At 45.5% G+C, this 21,001-nt stretch overlaps 1 protein-coding gene across 4 annotated transcripts in view; it reads right to left on the bottom strand.

The window, feature by feature from the left end:
- The window catches only part of LOC147619479 (putative L-ascorbate peroxidase 6, chloroplastic/mitochondrial), a 62,820-nt gene extending 42,067 nt beyond the window's left edge, over positions 1–20,753 (bottom strand). For all 4 annotated transcript variants that reach the window (XM_086773162.1, XM_086773163.1, XM_086773160.1 and 1 more), the window contains exons 1-7: positions 20,361–20,753; positions 19,893–20,042; positions 19,478–19,598; positions 3,268–3,368; positions 3,047–3,134; positions 2,894–2,961; positions 2,720–2,806 (exon numbers count right to left, since the gene is read on the bottom strand). In XM_086773162.1, the coding sequence (XP_086629288.1) occupies positions 2,720–2,806; positions 2,894–2,961; positions 3,047–3,134; positions 3,268–3,368; positions 19,478–19,598; positions 19,893–20,042; positions 20,361–20,537 (792 nt within the window). In that variant the 5' untranslated portion in view covers positions 20,538–20,753. The remainder of the gene's footprint in view (positions 1–2,719; positions 2,807–2,893; positions 2,962–3,046; positions 3,135–3,267; positions 3,369–19,477; positions 19,599–19,892; positions 20,043–20,360) is intronic.
- Between the last annotated feature and the right edge of the window lie 248 nt (positions 20,754–21,001).

Genomic DNA, 21,001 nt, shown 5'->3' with positions numbered 1-21,001 from the left:
GGCAGGGGCAGCAAGGAGGAGGACAGGGGAGAGGGGTTGCAGGTTTGCGAACCCCCGGGGGGGGATTCACAATCAATTGGCGTTCAACATGCTGAAGTGTTGTATCCGTGATCAACAGGGCAAGTGGAAACAATTTTTGCCTTTGGTTCAAGCTGTTTTAAATGACTCTTTTTCTTTAGCTATTGTCAGGACTCCATATCAGGCAACACTTGGAAGACCATTCCAGCCTTTATTGACCAAGACATCGTCTTCAGTGCCCGCTACTAACCGTGTAACAAAGACTTACCAAGAGATTTTGGAGTCTATGAAAGATAGATTGGCCAAAACGTAGGAGGCCTATTCTTGGCAAGCCAACAATGACAGAAGGGATGTCAAATTCTCAGAAGGGGATTGGGTTTATCTCAGGATCATGAAACAAAGGTTGAAACAGGTGGGCAAGTGATGTCCAAAGTTATCGTTTCAGAGTTTCGGGACTTCTCCCATTCTAAAGAGAAGATCAATGAGGTGTCCACGAAGTTGAAGTTACCTTCCACTTGGCCCATGCATGATGTGTTTCATGTTGCTTAGTTGAAGCACTATGCCAAACCTCCCGCCGACAAACTATTTGGAGGCTATGAAGCTTCCGTCAAGTTTAGCAAAAAGGGATGTCATGTGCCGCACTTGGATGCCACGTGGCCATATATGTACAGTAGGTGCAAGTCTTAGAGTGCTAACTGGCCCTTCGTGAGCGCCTATCAGGGAAAGTCAACCAAGACGCACCGTAGAGGGTCATGGTTAGGTGTGCATGTCCCGCACATCTGTCACTCTCTAGAATGATGTAGAGGTGTACCAAGCATTTATTCAGCTTCCAACCGGATGCATGGGAACCAAGGTAGGGTCAGGAGATGGACCCTATAGGGGTGTGTCTCGGGGACAGCCATGTAAGGGCTGTCCAACAGACACTTAGGAACCTGGAAGTTGGGATATCATTGGTTGATCCCTTGCAGCCCTGTCGGCCAAGATAAGCCCAGTTGGCCAACACAATACCTGTCAACCAGCACAGTTAATCCTGTCGTGGGCTGCTGAAAAAGGCCGACAACTGCATAAACAAACCGACTAGCATATATTGGCACGATACAAGGGATGGGCAGCAAGAGGCATAAATCATCTCATAATCTGCAAGTGTTGAATGTCCAAGGTTTGTAGACAAGCCAAGTGAAGGGCCAAAGCAAGGTGGAAAGGCGTAGATCAAGGGACTGTCTTCAGGCTGAAAGGTCTCAGCCAAGGGAAGCTGTTGAAAGTCAGATCAGCTATTTACAGCCAGAAGTCTGTTATTCTACTCATTCAATGCGGCAAATACACCATATGTGGTGGGGGACCTTCAGAGGGTACCCAATACTGTGTATTTGTCTCTTCTCTCTCTCTCTCCACTCTTATCTTCTCCTCTACATTGTGCTATTCCTTGTCAAGAACCAAGGGCTGAAAGTATTTATTAGAGTATAATCCTCGTCTGTAAGCTTCCGCATGTTACAAGAGTCCTAAATTATTGATCTGTGTTATATACAAGAAGAAAGTGTTACAACTGAATCTCCAGTACAAAAGGTGACCGAGAAATGAAGACGTCAAATCACAGCCCACACACTGCTGCTGAAGATCTCCTTGACCAGCCTGTAGTGCAAAGAGACACTACGATCTTTCTCCACAAAATATATATATATACATATATGTAGAGCTTGTCCAATAATTTGGGAAGAATTGGTCTCCTAATAGTAGTATGGATCATGCAAGTTTCGAGCATCTCGACACACAACATTACTGTCAAGGACACGTGCCCACCGGCAAGGCATTTGAGGCGTTTTCATGTGTCTATGCAGGTTGGTCCAAGTCCCAGGCACCTTGTGGACTTGCTCACACCTTTTGAAGCAACATGGCATTGAACAACTCAGGACATGGCACAAGCAGTCATGCCAGAGAATGGACCAAATCCAGGCCAGAACTGGTAAGTGTGGACACACAACTGCACATCAGACTGGTCGTGAGCAGGCCAACCTGACACTATGCAACTGGGAAACGGTTGCCCTTCCTCTTTTCATCGTCAATCATTTACACTTCTTCTCTTGCTGTCCTGCCGCCGCCTCAGCCTATGAGCAGCCTGAAGCAGTTGCAGAAGACAGTAGCAGCAAGTATTCTTTTACAGACACAGGTTTTCAGAAGACTCAAGTTCGTCTTCGGCAGTTTGTAAGTGATAAGTAGCATTTTCAGCTTTCAGTTTTTATCCAGATTTTGGACAGGTTTGCAACATTAAGCTTGAACTTCTCTGTCTGTTATTCACTAGCACTTACACAGAGACTTACATCATATACATCTAGTGATAACGATAGAGCAGAGAGTAAACTTCATCCCACGCATGTATCACACTATTGACCCATTGCCAACCAGTTTACTTAATACTGATTTTTTCTTTTAGCAACTAGGACATGCACACTTTGACATGCATCAATACAGCAGCAGAACATGTGGACACATCAGTGACATACATAATGTGATGCAGTAGGTCATGGACGTCGTGTCTGTCATGTGGGTTAGTGCATATCCTCATGCACAGGAAATGATTTAGGACACCTAGACATTTGCAATTGTTTGGGCTTATATGCATTGTATGGAGCACATCCATATCTTGGAGGGCCAGTCAAATGGAACCAGGCTTGAAAATTATAGAAAAATCTTTAGTCAAACCCACCGTAAACTGTGTTTTAGGCTTGCCCCAACCACTCCGTTCTGGTCTTGCCCTTCCTAGGGTATGAGCACCTGATAAGGCCACTATTTCCTGCAGTCATGGCAAGTTTTAGTGAAAGCATTTTGATTAATTTTTAAAAAATACTAAATAGTTTGATAAACTAGACTTGCTTCTTGCCTTGTCATCAAATCCCATTCTGTAGAAAACCTTGCGAAGGTGATCTGCTGGTGAAGGGGGGCCTGCTTCTGTAATTCAATGAGATAGTCAGCATACACTCATAATACAGCCAGCTATAGGATCAAAGAGCTAATGCATAACAGTATTGTGTACCAGGAAGCTTGCCCTCTGGTGGGCATCCCTCTGGATCTGTTATGTCTACCCTCCCATATCTCATGGGAATTTTTGGACCTCCAGCTTCCTGACCATCCAAGGACAAGAAAGTTGAGAGATGAACCAGCAACATAATGCCATTCCTAATCATTAGTAGTACTAAGCAATTACCAAAACTTCTATGCTTATGATCCAACGAGAGATCTTTGATAAGGTACGACCTCAATAGCTGTGGCACTTGCAAGCTGAAACAGATCAGCCCATGTGATTCTCGGATACCTGGTTTTTATAGGACTAAGCAAGTCAAGAGCAGCTTTAAGACCTGAAAAAAAGGCAAAAAATGAACCAATTCTATGCTCTCCTTGTTGCATACTAAGCCTCTATCCCTCCCTCCCTCCACCCCCCCCCTGCCTTCTCTCTCTCTCTCTCTCTCTCTCTCTCAAAGACTTGAACGCCAGAACCGGAAGTGAGCAGGTGTCGATATTTGACTTTGAGGAGCCCATCATGCAGGAGATGGACCCAGAGGACATGGGCTTCACAGAGCATCACAAGATAGAGGTGCAGTCACATCTTTTGGGAGACATTTCCTGGATTTGGGAGCCACCCATGGACTCGTCATCTATAACCGGATGTCCTGTCAGGTGCACTCACATCCTTCCCACATAGCAGGGGCTCTAGCACAGTTGACTACTTGATGGGGTCTTTGGCTTTAGCCTCGCTCTGATACCTGATTTCACCATCCCATCCTACCCACTCAAAGCTGACCACACCTATCTTTCTTTCACTCACATCCTGCCCCCACACCACCCTCATGATAGAATGCACACCGGAAGATGGAAAGTGGAAACACAGGAGAGAGAGTGAGAGAGAGAGAGAGAGGAAACATAGATGTATACCTGCTCCCAACATCACCAAACAAGAATACAAGTCCCGAGCAAGAGGGGAAGAAGACCTCGTATGTGAGGGACTGCAGCAAGCCAATATGGAGAGGCACTAAGGCATGCAAGAGGCACAAAGCAAGCAATGCAATGAAAATGAGGGAGGGTATGCCCGGCTATATATATGCTCATGTAGAGGCAGCCGGCCAGCTCACGACTAGGGATGAATGCCCATGACTCCATAAAATGGGAAAATAGGTGGGTAAACGATATGAGGGGTGACCAGCCCCTCTAGTTAACATGGTCAGCCCTAAAGGCTAAAATCAGACACCACACAGGAAGGCAACAGCAAGGAGATGATGTCTAACACCCCCTCTCAGCACTGGATGGTGAGTGTACTCCAAGAAGCCAGAGATGCCGTCCTCGATCATAGATGAAAGATTGCATAAACAGGTACCAAGAAAGCTCCACAAGCAATCTCCTCAGCAACTCAGCTACAAAAGCAACAAAACAAGCTACCAGGTATACCGCTCCTCTGGAACAAAACAACCAAGTAGGTTGCGATGTGCTGCTCCAAATAATGGTGCTAAACCCAAGTGTAAGAACACTCCCCGAAGTCGATCATAGATGAAAGACTGCAGAAACAGGTACCAAGAAAGCTCCACAAGCAATCTCCTCAGCAACTCAGCTACAAAAGCAACAGAACAAGCTACCGAGTATACCGCTCCTCTGGAAGAAAACAACCAAGTAGGTTGCGACATGCCGCTCCAAATAATGGTGCTAAACCCAAGTGTAAGAACACTTCCCGAAGTCGTGTGTCGTGTTTCCAGCCTGGAGAAGGCATGAAAAAACCTCACAACCAACCAAGATCAGATCCTATAGATAATCAATCCTGGGAGATGCAGGCTACTCCTCACTAGAACCCTCTAAGTCTCTCTGCTCAAACTTTGTAACAAGAGTTGCCAAATGCTGAAAAGAAGCATCCTCTAGAAAGGTCGGCATCGCAAGCTGTAAAGACTCTGAAGAAAAGATGGGGTCCATTTGCTCAAACTCCATACCATGAGTTGCCCAATGCTGCACGTAAGCACACTCCACTGAGGTGGGCATCGCCAGATGAAAGGACTCCGCATTCCCCTCTGAAAAAATGATGTTGGCACACTGGTACAAGCCCAACCTGATTCTGATCCAAATCCAAAAAACTCTGGAAGTACCACTGTGCCCCAGGCACGGTTAGCAACCACAGATCCAAAGCATCCCACCGGGTCCAAAAGTCCATCCTCCAAAACAACAAACCTGCACACCGCATGAAACCCAATGCAGAACTGGCAGGGGAAAGAAGCATCCTCAAAAGCATCACAAGGAGAGGTAGAGGTAGACTCCTCACAATGAGGAAAGGAAGCAAGAATATAAACTGCAATGGTAACAAAGTCCTCAAGAGCATCACTGATAGCAGAAGACTCTTCCATAAGTAGAATCAGATCCCAAGAATCAGCAACAACAAACAAGTGATCCATGTGAAAGGATCACACCTCACAGGCAAAACACCCTCCTTTCTCTGCAAACACTGCAAAGAACATAGGCTTGGACAAAATAAACTCTACTCAGGATCTCTGAAAAGATCACTACTCTCGTCAAGAAAGAACTACTCTCCTCCAAACTCTGTAAACTTCTATCAAAGAAGAAAGTCTCCACATATACAAAATAGCTCCCAAATACTGTCCTCAAGTGAAGTAGCTAGAGATGGGCCCCCTCTAAGTGTAGAAAACTCCTTTGGGAAGTAATACGCAGCCAACACACTGCTGTCCAGCAAAAAACAGCACTCCACTACCAACAGAAGGCAAGCAATATGAAGAAACCGGGTAACTGTGTAGGCCAGGAACAAAACGCAGGTGTAGATGCTCCAAAATCAGCAAAACGCTCACTGAAATCCTCAAATACCAGTGTCCTCCTCAAATACCAAACTGCCACCAAAGCCACAATCCACACAAAACCCCTTTGCATGTGATATGTGTCCACTAGAGAAGAAAACGAAGGCAACCAGAGGGCTTCAAACCTAAAAATTCAGGCTGACCAGCTTCCACACCTCATATGAGGAAAAATGCTGAAGATGTCACATGCACTCTGCACTCAGTGCATGGTGACAAGATGGCTCATCATCAGCAGTGCAACATTTGTACATTATTAGAACCCGGTAGGATGATATTTGTCGTACGCTGTGACCCCATTGTATATCCTTAGTCCACGATAAGTCAGGCACGAGTTACGTAGGTCATTCCTCAACCTTAGCGGGTCAGTCAGTCAGTCAAGTCCCTTAACCCACTTGGAGAGAATCATTCATGCATGTAGAGTCAGTAGAAGCCTTAGGGTTTGCATCAGAAAGCACTCTGCATTTTGCATAATATGCATTCATAGGCCTGTGCATCATTTAGAACATCTCAGAAGCCTTAGGGAATTTACTAGGATTTATCTAGTATTTTTCCCATATTTTATGGTATTTATTTAGCATTTATTGTCATTTATAAACATAAACTTTATTGAATAAATGACCAGCCAACTTGACCAGCCCCTAGTTAGTATAAATAGGCTTGCATAGGGCTTAGTTCTCCCATTCAGTCTTCGGTAAGCTAGGTGCCTTCATCCTCAGCCTTAGGAGCATCCCCGCCTTCAGCCCTAGACTAATCCAACCCTATTGGAGCTTCTGCGTTTGCTTCTCCACCCTGGGGAGCTTGCGTTTTTGCTTCCAGCAACCACTGCAGTTTAACGCAGCAATTCAACAGTCTCATATAGCAGTTCAGCAGCTCTACAGTCCCTTGCAGATCTAGGCGCAGCCATACAGGTCATAGGCGCAGCCAGTCAGCACCTTTTCAGGCCCCAGAACAGCATCAGATCAGAGCCGGCAGCTATTCAGTCCAATCCAGCCCTGAGTTTAAAGTTCTACAACAGTCCTACCTGCGTTTTCAGTCCTGCATCATGCATCAGTTCTACAGCAGTTTCTCCGCCTATGTGCATCATCCATACATGCAACAGTCATCTGGTGAAGGTAACATATCATTCATAAGCATTTACAGCATAGTTACATAGCTTAGAACAGTCCACCGTAGTCCTTTCTCAGCCTCAGGTGTGCAGCCCTTCCTCATGCCCTTGGAAAGAGTGCATAGGCTCGAGATCAGTTCATTGAGGTGTTTCTACAGCCGTGTATAGTTCAGCCAGACTTCCAATCCTCCGAGATCTTGCGTTTGGCTTATCTACAGTCCACAGTCATTCTCTCTAAAGTCATAAAGCAAATACTATCTCGTTATCGGGATAGGGGGCCCTTCAGTGGGTAATTTGGGACCCAATCTGGTGTACAGTTCTCATATATCTCTCTCTCATCTCTTTAGAGTTTGAAGTATTAAAGTGTATTGCTAAACTCACGAAACTCAGGATACGAAAGCCAGTGTGAGCATTTGTGTGACAGGATCCTCCAATACGAAGACTTCCGCTGCATATTACATTGGTATCAGATTCAGATTGTCCACACACACCGTATCCTAGCATGGGGGCATCCTTGGATGGTTAGATTGCATTCCGGCACGACCACCGACTTCAGCATCATGTCTATAGAAGAGAGTACTCATCAGCCGGAAGACGTCTCCCCCGAAGGAGACCATGTTCTTCTGCCTACAGCAGACACCATAGCTCTGCTTAGAGCTGAGAACCAGCTGCTCATGGAGCGTCTCCAACTCTTGGAGGCAGCAACAACACGTCCTCCTCCGCCTCCAGCAACACCTGACTACATCTCCCTCTTCTTTCAGATGGAACAACAAAGGAGAGAGGATGAGGCCCGAAGGAAAGAAGAAAAAGCAGAAAGACAGGACTATGAGGAAGCCCAACGCAGGTTCGATGAAGACCGGCGTTAGGTTGAACTCGCTGCTCGGGAACACCAACGTGAGCTTGATTGAGAACGTATGTTACTCGAGCACCAACGGGAAAAGGAGGCCATACACTTGAGGTACCAGTAGCTCTCCTCAGTCTCCCCAGCTCCAGAGGAGCAAAGACAGTATCAGTCAGAAAACCGATGTTTTTTCTGTCATACCATTGGGCATGGTAAGAAGGATTGTCCAAAAAGACAAGCGGAGCAAGCCTCCAAAGAGCCTTCTGCCACAGTATCTCCTGCTCCTCCAGACCCGCCTGCTACCACAAATGCAGTTCAGATCTTACCTTCTATGCATTCCATGCCATCCGTGTGGTACTTGATGCTAAGCAGGAGGGTGAGGCAACAACCACACAGAAGAGCCTGATCCGAGCTTATGGCTCTGCCAAGGGTCAACAGTTCATCATCCTTTTTGATATGGGCGGTTCTGAGGACGCCATCTCTCCCCAATTGGCTACCAACATGAGCTGTACCTTAGTGCCCTATCATTTGGAGGTAGACGGGTTCACACCTGGTTTCCGCACCCACATTTCCCAGAAGGCACAACAGTTTTCTTTTCAAGTTCAAAAGGCCTCATTCCAGCGAGATTTCATTGTCTCACCTCTTTTGGGATGTGACATGATCTTAGGAATCCAATGGTTTCGTCAGTATGAACCTATTCCCAATTGGGGGCAGGACACCTTTATTATCTCTAAAGGTTTTCCTGAGCCTGTCATGATTCGGAGGGATAGGAGCATTCTTGGCATCAACAAGCTATCCACAAGGGAGCAGAAGGAGCATTGATTTATGCTCAGACAGCTTCTATCTCATCGATAACCGCTGTCACATCTTCTTCAGTCCCTCAGTTGGCAGATCTCCTTTCTCATTCAGACATTTTTAAGGATGATCTCCCACTCAGTATCCCACAGTTAGCAGTACCTCCTAGCAAGTTTCCCTCTTGTCTTTCCAAGACTTTCAAGGGCGAGCTAGAATAGCAGTCAGTTCTCAAACAAGTGAAACCTGTTCCTTATGGACGCATTTTTACAGTCATCACAGACCACCAAGCACTTAAGTGGCTCCCAACGATGCCAAGTGCCCAGTGGAGTGCTCAGCACACTAGACAGGGTCAGCTCTTCCACCAGGTTGGAGAAATGATCAAGTACATCCCTGGTCAGCATAACCCAGTAGCAGATGTTCTTAGTAGAAAGACCAGCATCCCGTCCAGTCAGGAGTCTACCATTCTCAACATCTCTGGAAAAGACTTAGCAAGCATAGAAGATCAGTATGTCAATTCCGCAGAGTTTGGTACTCAACCCAGTTTGGCCCTCAATTTTGAGCCTGGCCATTATTCAGTTCACAGACATGCAAGCAAGTTTAGACAAGATATCCACTTCCAGGAAGGGGATTGGGTCTATCAGTGCATCATGAAACAAAGATTGAAACAAGTGGGCAAACATTGTCCCAAGCTTTCATTCCGTAGTTTTGGCCCTTTTCCAATAGTTAAGAAGTTAAGTGATGTCTCCATGAAGTTAAATTTGCCTACCAGTTGGACAATGCATGATGTTTTCCATGTTTCTTGGCTAAAACCATATGTTGGTCCAGAAGTGTTTGATGTTTCAAATGAACAGCAGCCAAACGTGGTAGATGAAGCAGAAGTTATTGAGCTCGAGCAGATCCTTCTTCATCGATGGAAGCATGGTTCCGGTCGACGGATACGTCAGTTCTATACGAAATTCCGAGATCGAGATACCCACGAAGCCGTATGGCTAGACGAGGAGTTTTTCAAGGAGTACCCCCAGTTGTTGGTGGACTACTTGGAAGCCATGCACCTGCCGCCAAGCTAAGCAGGAGGGAATGTCACATGCACTCTGCACTCAGTGCATGGTGACAAGATGGCTCATCATCAGCAGTGCAACATTTGTACATTATTAGAACCCAATAGGATGATATTTGTCGTACGTCGTGACCCCATTGTATATCCTCAGTCCACGATAAGTCAGGCACGAGCTATGTAGGTCATTCCTCAGCCTTAGCGGATCAGTCAGTCAGTCAATCAAGTCCCTTAACCCACTTGGAGAGAATCATTCATGCATGTAGAGTCAGTAGAAGCCTTAGGGTTTGCATCAGAAAGCACTCTGCATTTTGCATAATATGCATTCATAGGCCTGTGCATCATTTAGAACATCTCAAAAGCCTTAGGGAATTTACTAGGATTTATCTGGTATTTTTTCCATATTTTATGGTATTTATTTAGCATTTATTGTCATTTATAAACATAAACTTTATTAAATAAATGACCAGCCAACTTGACCAGCCCCTAGTTAGTATAAATAGGCTTGCATAGGGCTTAGTTCTCCCATTCAATCTTCAGTAAGCTAGGTGCCTTCATCCTCAGCCTTAGGAGCATCCCCGCCTTCAGCCCTAGACTAATCCAACCCTATTGGAGCTTCTGCGTTTGCTTCTCCACCCTGGGGAGCTTGCGTTTTTGCTTCCAGCAGCCACGGCAGTTTAACGCAGCAATTCAGCAGTCTCATATAGCAGTTCAGCAGCTCTACAGTCCCTTGCAGATCTAGGCGCAGCCATACAGGTCATAAGCGCAGCCAGTCAGCACCTTTTCACGCCCCAGAACAGTATATACATCTGCGTTTGTGCACAGATCAGAGCCGGCAGCTATTCAGTCCAATCCAGCCCTGCGTTTACAGTTCTACAGCAGTCCTACCTGCGTTTTCAGTCCTGCATCATGCATCAGTTCTACAGCAGTTTCTCCGCCTATGTGCATCATCCATACATGCAACACTCATCTGGTGAAGGTAACATATCATTCATAAGCATTTACAGCTTAGTTACATAGCTTAGAACAGTCCACCGCAGTCCTTTCTCAGCCTCAGGTGTGCAGCCCTTCCTCATGCCCTTGGAAAGAGTGCATAGGGCAGTTCTACATCAGTTTCTCCGCCTATGTGCATCATCCATACATGCAACAGTCATCCGGTGAAGGTAACATATCATTCATAAGCATTTACAGCATAGTTACATAGCTTAGAACAGTCCACCGCAGTCCTTTCTCAGCCAAGCTTCCGATCCTCCGAGATCTTGCATTTGGCTTATCTACAGTCCATAGTCATTCTCTCTAAAGTAATAAAGCAAATACTATCTCGTTATCGGGATAGGGGGCCCTTCAGTGGGTAATTTGGGACCCAATCTGGTGTACAGTTCTCATATATCTCTCTCTCATCTCTTTAGAGTTTGAAGTATTAAAGTGGATTGCTAAACTCACAAAACTCAGGATACGAAAGCCAGTGTGAGCATTTGTGTGACAGGATCCTCCAATACGAAGACTTCCGCTGCATATTACATTGGTATCAGATTCAGATTGTCCCCACACACCGTATCCTAGCGTGGGGGCATCCTTGGATGGTTAGATTGCGTTCCGGCACGACCACCGACTTCAGCATCATGTCTACAAAAAAGAGTACTCATCAGTCGGAAGATGTCTCCCCCGAATGAGACCATGTCCTTCCGCCTACAGCAGACACCATAGCTCTGCTGAGAGCTGAGAACCAGCTGCTCATGGAGCGTCTCCAACTCTTGGAGGCAGCAGCAACACGTTCTCCTCCGCCTCCAACAGCACCCGACTACATCTTCCTCTTCTTTCAGATGGAACAACAAAGGAGAGAGGATGAGGTCCGAAGGAAAGAAAAAAAAGCAGAAAGACAGGACTATGAGGAAGCCCAACGCAGGTTCGATGAAGACCGGCGTTAGGTTGAACTCGCTGCTCGGGAACACCAACGTGAGCTTGATTGAGAACGTATGTTACTCAAGCACCAACGGGAAAAGGAGGCCATACACTTGAGGTACCAGCAGCTCTCCTCAGTCTCCCCAGTCATAGGTGTCACCAGCCCGCAGTCCACAGCAGCATCAACCACCGTCATTTGCAATCAACCAAACTTAAGTAAGTATGATGGTAACTGTGATCATTCATCAGTTAATTAATTTATTCATCAGTTTAATGCTCATTTTCCATGAGCTAGGATCACATACCCACAAGATAAAAGTCCACTAAGCGGCTCCCCATCTCACTGGTAAGGCAGTCACTTGGTGGCAGCATTGGTCTAGTATTCATACAGACCAGGCCACAGGTGTCACAGCCTTTGACTGGGACATCTTTGTCCATGACCTGAAGACCAGATTTCTCCCGCCCCAGTACATGACCGGTCTGAAAGATGAGTTCTATGGACTTAGACAGAACGGATCCCCAGTGCTTCAGTTTTTCGGAAAGGTTATCACTTTAACACAGCAGTTAGGGTTATCTGCGCAGGCCAAGATGGAGCAATTCATTCGTGGATTGGATCCTAACATTCGGTTCACAGTTCGTAACTTTGAACCCAGCACATATGACCGGGCTTTGACTCTCGCTCAGAATGAAGAAATGAAGATGAACGGAGGCAAGCCCAAGCAGTCATCACAGTCCAGTACCAAACCCCAACATGGGAAGGGTAATTCGTCTTCTAAAGACACTAAGACAGACAACAGTCCTAGCTCTAGTTCAGGGGGTAAGGTATCCAAGCCTAAGAAAACCCCTGAGGAAAAGGCTCAAGCAGGCATTACTGGAGGTTATCTTCCTCCAGTGAAGGTAACATATCATTCATAAGCATTTACAGCATAGTTACATAGCTTAGAACAGTCCACCGCAGTCCTTTCTCAACCTCAGGTGTGCAGCCCTTCCTTATGCCCTTGGGAAGAGTGCATAGGCTCGAGATCAATTCATTGAGGTGTTTCTACAGCCGTGTATAGTTCAGCCAGGCTTCCGATCCTCCGAGATCTTGCGTTTGGCTTATCTACAGTCCACAGTCATCCTCTCTAAAGTAATAAAGCAAATACTATCTCCTTATCGGGTAGGGGGCCCTTGAGTGGGTAATTTGGGACCCAATCTAGTGTACATTTCTCATATATCTCTCTCTCATCTCTTTAAAGTTTGAAGTATTAAAGTGGATTGCTAAACTCCAGGTGGGTGGAAAGCCTTCCGAAAGAGCTCGGTTGAAAGAGTGTCTCCCGCATGAGAGTGTGTTCAGCCATGGGTTCCTTTGATCCTGAGATCTGCCATTTTTGAGCTTGCGGATGGCTTTGGTCATGATATCGGAGGTGAAGAAGGTGGATGTGGTGGGGCGTGGTTGTGGAGGACGTGGGAGGGGAGGCTGATGAGGTATTTGGTGAAGGGATTGTGCATAGAAGTGCCAGGATTGAGGGCAAGTGATGGGGGTGGGTGGGTAGTGCTCCTTGAGTATCCTCCAAGCTCTAAGAGTTGGTATAATTCATCCCAACGTCGTCTACAGTTTGCTCGTTTCTTGTGACGAGTAAGATATTGGTAAATCCATTGAGCATCTTGCTCTTGGATTTGACATCAATAGCTTGCTCACATTTGAGACAGTCACGTGTGGTGCAACATTCATCATCATACCAGCAATTTTGCGGCGTGGTGCATGTGTGGGAGGTTTGTTGGGTGGTACAGTATGTGGGAAGGTGGCTACGGCGGATGTGTATGATAGTGGTAAGTTGAGAGGTGAGGATGGCTAGGGGTGCTGACATGTCAAAACCATGAGAGCAAGCCAACACTGGCCAAGTGTGTAAAAGGCACTCCCAGTAAACATCACATGTGAGAAAGTGACAATGTCAACACTGTAGAAACAATCCCACTGCAAGGGAAAACAGCATAAAAGGCATCTCCAGTAGACATCACATAAGAGAAAGCGTCTAGCATAGACAAGCATAAGGGTCAACAAGCATAAGTGACCATGAGGCATCACCGACTGTAAGTGGGCAAGTAAAATCCCCCCCCGAAATGCATCTACCAGACAATGCATACCAAGGAGTACAGACTATAGAGCATAGTCATCAAAAGCAATGGCATCAGAAGACATCTCTGTAGATGATGAAGATGTAAGGGTCAAGGCTGATACATGTGTAGCCAAATTGGCCTGATCTGCACCTGTGGAAGAAGATGCCAGCTTCTTCTTTTTTTCACTCTCAATACGCTTCCTGCATTCCTTTATGGTGTGCCCTGTTTTCCTGCAATAATTATAGCGCTTTTTCTTTTCAGGCTTGTCCTCTGTCTTGGGAGGATCCGATGGGCTAGGTTTAGGCCCAGATCTATTTCCACGAAAGGGAGCAGCCATTGCTGACTCAACAGATATCATGTTGTTCCTGTTGGAACGAGATTGCTCTTCACTGAGCAAGAGAGTCACAAGGTTGTCAAAAATGACCGCATTAGGTGCATTGCCAGCCAACAACCGCAAAGTGGTGCCAAATGTCTGATAAGAGTCGGGCAAATTACGCAAAACTGTCTGAACAAGATAGCCATCTGTCAAGACCTCATCAATGTTAATGAGCTGCTCTCGTAGGTCTTTCACATGCGCAAGGTACTTATCGATAGAGTCACCTTCAAGCATGCGGTCAGTCTCAAGCTTGCTCCGAAGGTAAGCTACACAAGCCTCATTGCGACCTGAATACAACGCCGCCAAGGTATCCAAAGCACCCTTTACAGTGGTGCAGGAACGAATCTGCGGAATGATATGCCTGCGGCACGAGAGAGCAATCAACGCATGGACCTGAGCATCCCTAGCATCCCAAGTACGTTGCTGCTGAGTAGGAGGACGAGGAGGTGGACTTGCAAGAGGGTGAGCGGGAATCACTTCACCTTCCGCTGGAGCAGCAGGTGCAAGAGGACGCTCCTCAGTGCCATCCACATATAGCCATACATTCTTGGCAACCAATACATGACGCATCATATAAGCCCACATAGGGTAGTTATCCCCATTGAGCTTGTCCTCTTGAGATAGCATTCCAAAGAGATCATTATTACTATTGGCCATGATAACATAGCAAATCTGTCACAAGTCACCACGAGTGGGCAATGCCCAGCAAAACCGTAAGAATGCGGGAGATAAATAGCAGGATAATCAATGGACTGAAAGGGAACTCGTTCACCATGAGAAATACATATGCATGTCCCAAATCTGCAAGTGTACTGCACGATGATGCAAATCTATCAAAGTGTCCACAATGGCATACATATATTGCAGCAAACCACAAATGTATACATGTGCCATGAAAAACATGATCAACTGACACCTGTAAAAGCGGCAAGTACTCAAATCCTGGCAAAATCAAAGGTAAATTGGTCGAATGCTGCAAAGATGGACTCAATGTAGAAAAGCCCCAATTTAAGGGTAGCCAATTAGACCAAATCTTAACCGAAGTCACCTGTACCAAATGCTGTAATGCCCAAAAATTGGGGGAAATGTCCCAATGCCAAGTAAATGTGTCTGTAATACCCAAAAAATTGGAAAAAATACCCCAATGCCAAGTAAATGTGCCTGTAATACCCAAAATGCCTGCAAATAGTGCCAATTTTGCAAAATCCCCAAATTTCTAGTGCAATTATGCACCAAATCTGTTGAAATCAATGCCAATGTGTGCCAATGTTGCAATTGCAAGCTCAATGGTGAAAAGCCCCAAATTTCAACAGGCAAAATGTGCAATTTTAGGTCAAAAACTACCAAATCTCACAAAGTTAACATGTAAACTTGTATGGGATTGATTTTTTTTTGAAAATTTTCAAATACCTCAAATTATGCAGTGTGTAGGTATTGTTGAGCTGTACGATGGCAGCTGCAGAGCTACGCAGGGCAGCAAGGCATGACTGTGCAGCAAGGGTAACTAGGCGGCACAGATCTGAGGCGCCAGGGCGGCGAGTACAGTCGGCAGGCTGGGCGTGCAAATCTGAGGCGGCAGTGCAGATCTATCAGATTTGGCGCAGGCGGCACAGTACAAGTCGACGGGTGGCGCTGGGCAGCGAGGGCGGCAGAGATCTGACAATCGACGGCGGTACAGGGCGGCGCATAGCACAACGTACGGACGGCGCACAACAATGTACAGTTGGGCTGTTGCAATAGGTACCAGGCAGTCGGGCAGCACAAGTCGCCAACAGGCAGGGGAGAGAAAACACGACTGTTTTTTTTTTAAAAAGAGAGAGAGAGAGTGTGGCGTGTATGCACGATAGGCTGAAGTGGGAGGCAAACCCTAACCCTAATGTTGGGGGGCAGCAGGGTGTAACCCTAACCCTAACTAGGCTCTGATACCAATGTTGGGTAGGAGGGTAGCTAGCTTGCACACACACACACAACCTCAAGCATAGAGAAACGTGAGAGCTGGAAAAGATGTACTCAATAATGACATGAAAGTACAAGTGAGTACATAAAGTAGCCTAGGGCAAAGTGCCCAACACACATAAGCGTGTTCACATGGGAAAAAAACCTGTGTCCACTCACAGGGAAAAAATGCCCGTGAGTAAGCTGTGTTCACACCTGAACTAGCCAGGAGTGGACATGACCAACATAGACATCATCCCCTTGTTGTTGGCTTCCTGTGTGGTGTCCTATTTTAGCCTTTAGGGCTGACCATGTTAGCTAGAGGGGCTGGTCACCCCTCACATCATTTACCCACCTATTTTCCCATTTTCATACCCTACTTCATTTTCATTGCATTGCATTGCTTGCTTTGTGCCTCTTGCATGCCTTAGTGCCTTTGCATATTGGCTTGCTACAGTCCCTCACATACGAGGTCTTCTTCCCCTCTTGCTCGGGACTTGTATCCTTGTTTGGTGATGTTGAGAGCAGGTATACACCTGTGTTTCCTCTCCATCTCACTCTCTCACTCTCTCTCCTGTGTTTCCACTTTCCATCTTCCGCTGTGCATTCTATCATGGTATCAGAGCGCCGGTGACCAGCAGTGTTGGATGCTCCCTTCTCTCCCTCCTGCATTTTTTTCTCAGTTTTGCTACCGGACAGTCTGCCTCTTCCAGGCGCTTCTCCACAGTAGCTTGTGGTCATCATCCATCATCAGTTTTGACCCTTGAGACCCCCTGTACAGCTGTTGGCCTGCTCTGTTTCAGGGCAGCAGCATTGTTGGCACTGTGTTTCTTCATCTACGGGTGGTTTGCAGTAGTCGGTATGTCGATTGGTTTATCTAAGGCTTGGTGGTACCTTTCACTTCTGCGTCTCCAGAATCTGCCCCTTTTACCTCTATGTTTTAAGATTTCCAGCCCTGTTTTGCTGTTTTTTGGACTGATCTTGCTGGTAGCTCTACCTTCACCCGGGCTTCTTTAGTTGGACCCGAAGGTACCTTCTCTTTTGTAATATGCAGCGGAAGTCTTTGTATTGGAGGATCCTGTCACACAAATGCTCACACCGTCTTCTGTATCCTAAGTTTCGTGTGATCCCACATTATCACCCCCATCCATAGAGCTCGAGACCCCATGGATACTGGACTATCATGATTGGTCACACATTGGCCAATTCTATGGGTCATTACTTGAGTTCTAGCTCAACACACTAGTGGAGAGAGAGGGGCACATAGCACCTAGACACGCAGGATCTTCTTCAACCTACATTTTTACCCTCCTTGCCATCATCCAAGAGGCCAGAGCCTGCATCCACCAGATTTATTGCTGCTTTGTGGATTTTTGCAAAGCCTTTGATACGGTGCCCCATGCCTGTCTTCTCCAACGCCTCAAGAACCTAGGGGTCCCATCTGACATGCTCTGGGGTATCAATGCCTTAAATGAATCATCCATTGGACAAGTGAGATGCCCAAGAGGATTATCAAGCGAGATCTTCAGCACCATTGGGGTGAAACAGGGCTGCCCACTGTCCCAAACACACTGTTGACTCTACTTCTCTCTCCCATGCTGGATATCCTGGACAAGCCGCTCCAAATACCACAGGGGTGACTTATTCAGCCGATGTTAAGAGAGGCTCATTGTCATGTGCACACCCCGAGTTGTGCACACCCCGAGTGGCACAGTGACAAGCTAGCATCATCATCATTATCATCAGCAACATCAATAGCATCATCACTACCATCATGGGAAGGCATAAGGGGCTGTCGGCTGGTAGCAATACCCTGTCATATGGCAGCAGACCTTGTGTAGCAGGCGGCTAGGTGCTCATACAGTGGGCTGCCGGTGTGACAAGATTAGCAAGTAAAAGCGCAACAATTTCAGCATTTAAATGTGAATATTGTCCACACAACAGGCTGACAGCATATGTAGCTAGCTGATTGCATCCCAAGCATAATATATGAGCAAAGTCATCATATCAAGTCATGATCAAGTTCACCATCAGAAGTTGATCAAGTCAGAAGTTCAGCATGAAGTCAACGTCAGCATCAGCATCATAGATCTGTTCATAGATCTCATCTCAGTTGTAATCATTTGCATCATTAACATAGTTGCATTGCATTCATCTAAATTCATCTCTACAGTAAGTTAATTAAGGCTATGATTACTGCGATCAAACCTCATCATGTAACACTCATGTATATTGATAGATTGATGCTTTAGATTAGAATTGGATATACATCACTCAGGCTCTGGACATCATTGTATACATTTTGTTGTTGTTGCTTTTTTGCCATGATGATGAGATTCCATGGACATCATTGTACACTCTTTGGTCTCATAGACCCTAGGTCTTTTGTAGACGTTTAATATAACTCTCTCTCTCTCTCTCTCTCTCTCTCTCTCTCTAGTTTCACACAGTTTTTTCTTTTCCATGTGCAATATTCATCATGGACACATTGTACTACCTTTTTGGTCTCATAGACCCTTGAAGACATTAAATTTTAATATATCTCTCATGTTTTTTTTTAAATCCAATTTATTCATTGATACATGCATCACTTTTGGGTCTCATACACCCTTTGGGTCTTCCATAGACATTGATATAATTTTCTTTTATTTCGCTCTACTGTCCACCCGCTACAGCCCACTGCAGGTTGTACCCTCCTCAAGCCCAGTGGCTCCTTGGGTCCTGGTCTTTGCCAACTCTATCAGCTCATCCGATTGACTCCAGCTCGGCGGGAAAAGACCTATCCTAGCCTTGATTCCCATCTGGGTGTGGACAGAAGACACGGGACTTCATACCTGCGCAATGGAGACAAGTAAGAAGGGAATCTCCTTCACGGGGCTCCGCTCACTCTTTAAAAAAACCGCCAGCCACTCGCCAAAATGGATTGACGGATTACCTCCACTAACAAGTTGCTCTTCTACTCCCACATGCATCACCATGTGAGTGCCATGTGGACATACTTCCTGCTTGCAGCTGCCATCTAGGCAAAGTACGGCCTGATCTGGGCAGTTTTGGCAATAAGCAGGAGGTGCCTGGGACATGGACCACTAGTGAAAACAAAAGTTGGGCACAAAATGAAAACAAAGACCTAGCTGCCCTGGATAGAAGTCCAAGCAGTCCACAAGGCTGGCAAGTGAGCAGCCTATCGGGAGGAAAGGACCGTCATCCAGAGGTTCCACAGCCCCAAACCAACATCAAATGATGTCAAGTCTCTTGCATGATGACCTAGCCTTCAAAAGAAATATTGTATGTTTTCTTATGTTTTATGTTTATGTTTCTAAGGCCACTACCTTGGCCATGTGGTCATTAATCAATCTATCAATCTCTCTCTCTCTCTCTCTCACACACACACACACGCATATAGAGAGAAAGAGGTAGATATATTGAATAGATATATACATATACATGTGTGTGTGCATTTATGCGTAATATGCATGCATGCACACACAGTGGAGTGTTAACTTCAGCATAGGCATACCTGCATTTGCAGCGTGTTTCAATTCAATCTCATATCGTAAGCTACCATTTGCACCACCTCTTGCTGGCCACTCTTCTATGTCCTTATCATACGTGCCTGCATCATGCCAACCCAGCCTTATCTGCAGAATCAAAATGCCATTTTGTTCAAAAGCTTTGCTTGGTTTTTTTATTAGACTTCTGCACAGTGCCTCCATAGTTATTAAGACAAAGAAAATACCCTGTGAATGGTCATAATTTCCTTCTCAAAGCTTTAAAAAAATTATTTAATTTCATTATTAGATCACTCTAGCAGCCACAGGATTGACTCTGAAGGAATTATTAGATCACTCTAGCAGCTAAAAAAATTTATTTAATTTCATTATTAGATCACTCTAGCAGCCACAGGATTGACTCTGAAGGAATTATGGATTTACCAAAATTGGATTGCAAAAGGTCTTCTCAATCAGCTGCTTAATATCATCTCTAGCATTCTTAAGCTGTTCTGGGTCTGATGCAAAATTGCTGATGGCAAGGCTTTTTCCTTTGACACCCTTGGTAAGGCCCTTTCTTTCGGGGTTCAAAATCTGCACATGTATTAAACATACATACATTCATATGTACACACACGCATGTGCACACTCTGTATACATTCATACATGCATACATACATAATGTATGAGTGTAACTGTGGATGCACATGCACACACACATACACATAGGTCATGCATACATACATTCTTCCAAATTATTGTTGTATGTATATAGGTATTTATGCAGGCATGTATGTGTGTGCGTGCAACCCTGCATGTGTGTGTAAAACTGCAAAAATAAATTCGTGATTCATATCTGTACTGATCAATTATAAGGTTTGGGGCATTCATATGCTAATGTTGGCTAATTACCAGGCTTGGCATTCTAGGGACAAAGTCAGTTACAAGCTTGCAAGAGCTATTGAGAGATTCAAAACTTGAACTCTCATTGGTAAGAGAAAGAAAAGAAATGGGGCTAGTTCTTGGGCTGCCATTGTGGGTGGGTAGCCAGGGTAAAGTGATGAAAGTGCCCTTTATAGAGACAGCCATAGAAGATGTGCAGAAAAGCCTATGCAGGAAAGATGCAAAATCAGAGTTTTCTCTGCACCAAATATCGATCAGAAGTGCTTCACAGAAAGAACAAACAAATGGGTTTCACGCAAACCAAACAGATGGGTTCTTAAGAGAGACAATTCTTCTGTTATCTGTTATTGTATAAAGCACAGAACAGGCTAGGGCAAGCGGTAAGAGTCACGGATGATGTTAGCTCACATTCTTTATATTTTGATTTCATTTCCTCGAAATAGAACTATGAAAAAAGGTCAACACTGTGCTGTTGCCACTCACCTCCTCTTGATGCGAAAACCAGGGTGGGGCTTAAGACTTTTCAAGCTTATTTAATTTCATTTGATTTCATTTCCTCGAAATAGAACTATGAAAAAAGGTCAACACTGTGCTGTTGCCACTCACCTTTTTTGATGCGAAAACCAGGTTGGAGCTTAAGACTTTTCAAG

The sequence above is a fragment of the Cibotium barometz genome, chromosome 33 (genome assembly GCF_041138505.1).
Source record: "Cibotium barometz isolate CiBa-2024 chromosome 33, ASM4113850v1, whole genome shotgun sequence".
Lineage (NCBI taxonomy): Eukaryota > Viridiplantae > Streptophyta > Polypodiopsida > Cyatheales > Cibotiaceae > Cibotium > Cibotium barometz.
The sequence above is the reverse complement of the archived record's forward strand: the minus strand, read 5'-3'. Positions and strand labels throughout refer to the sequence as shown.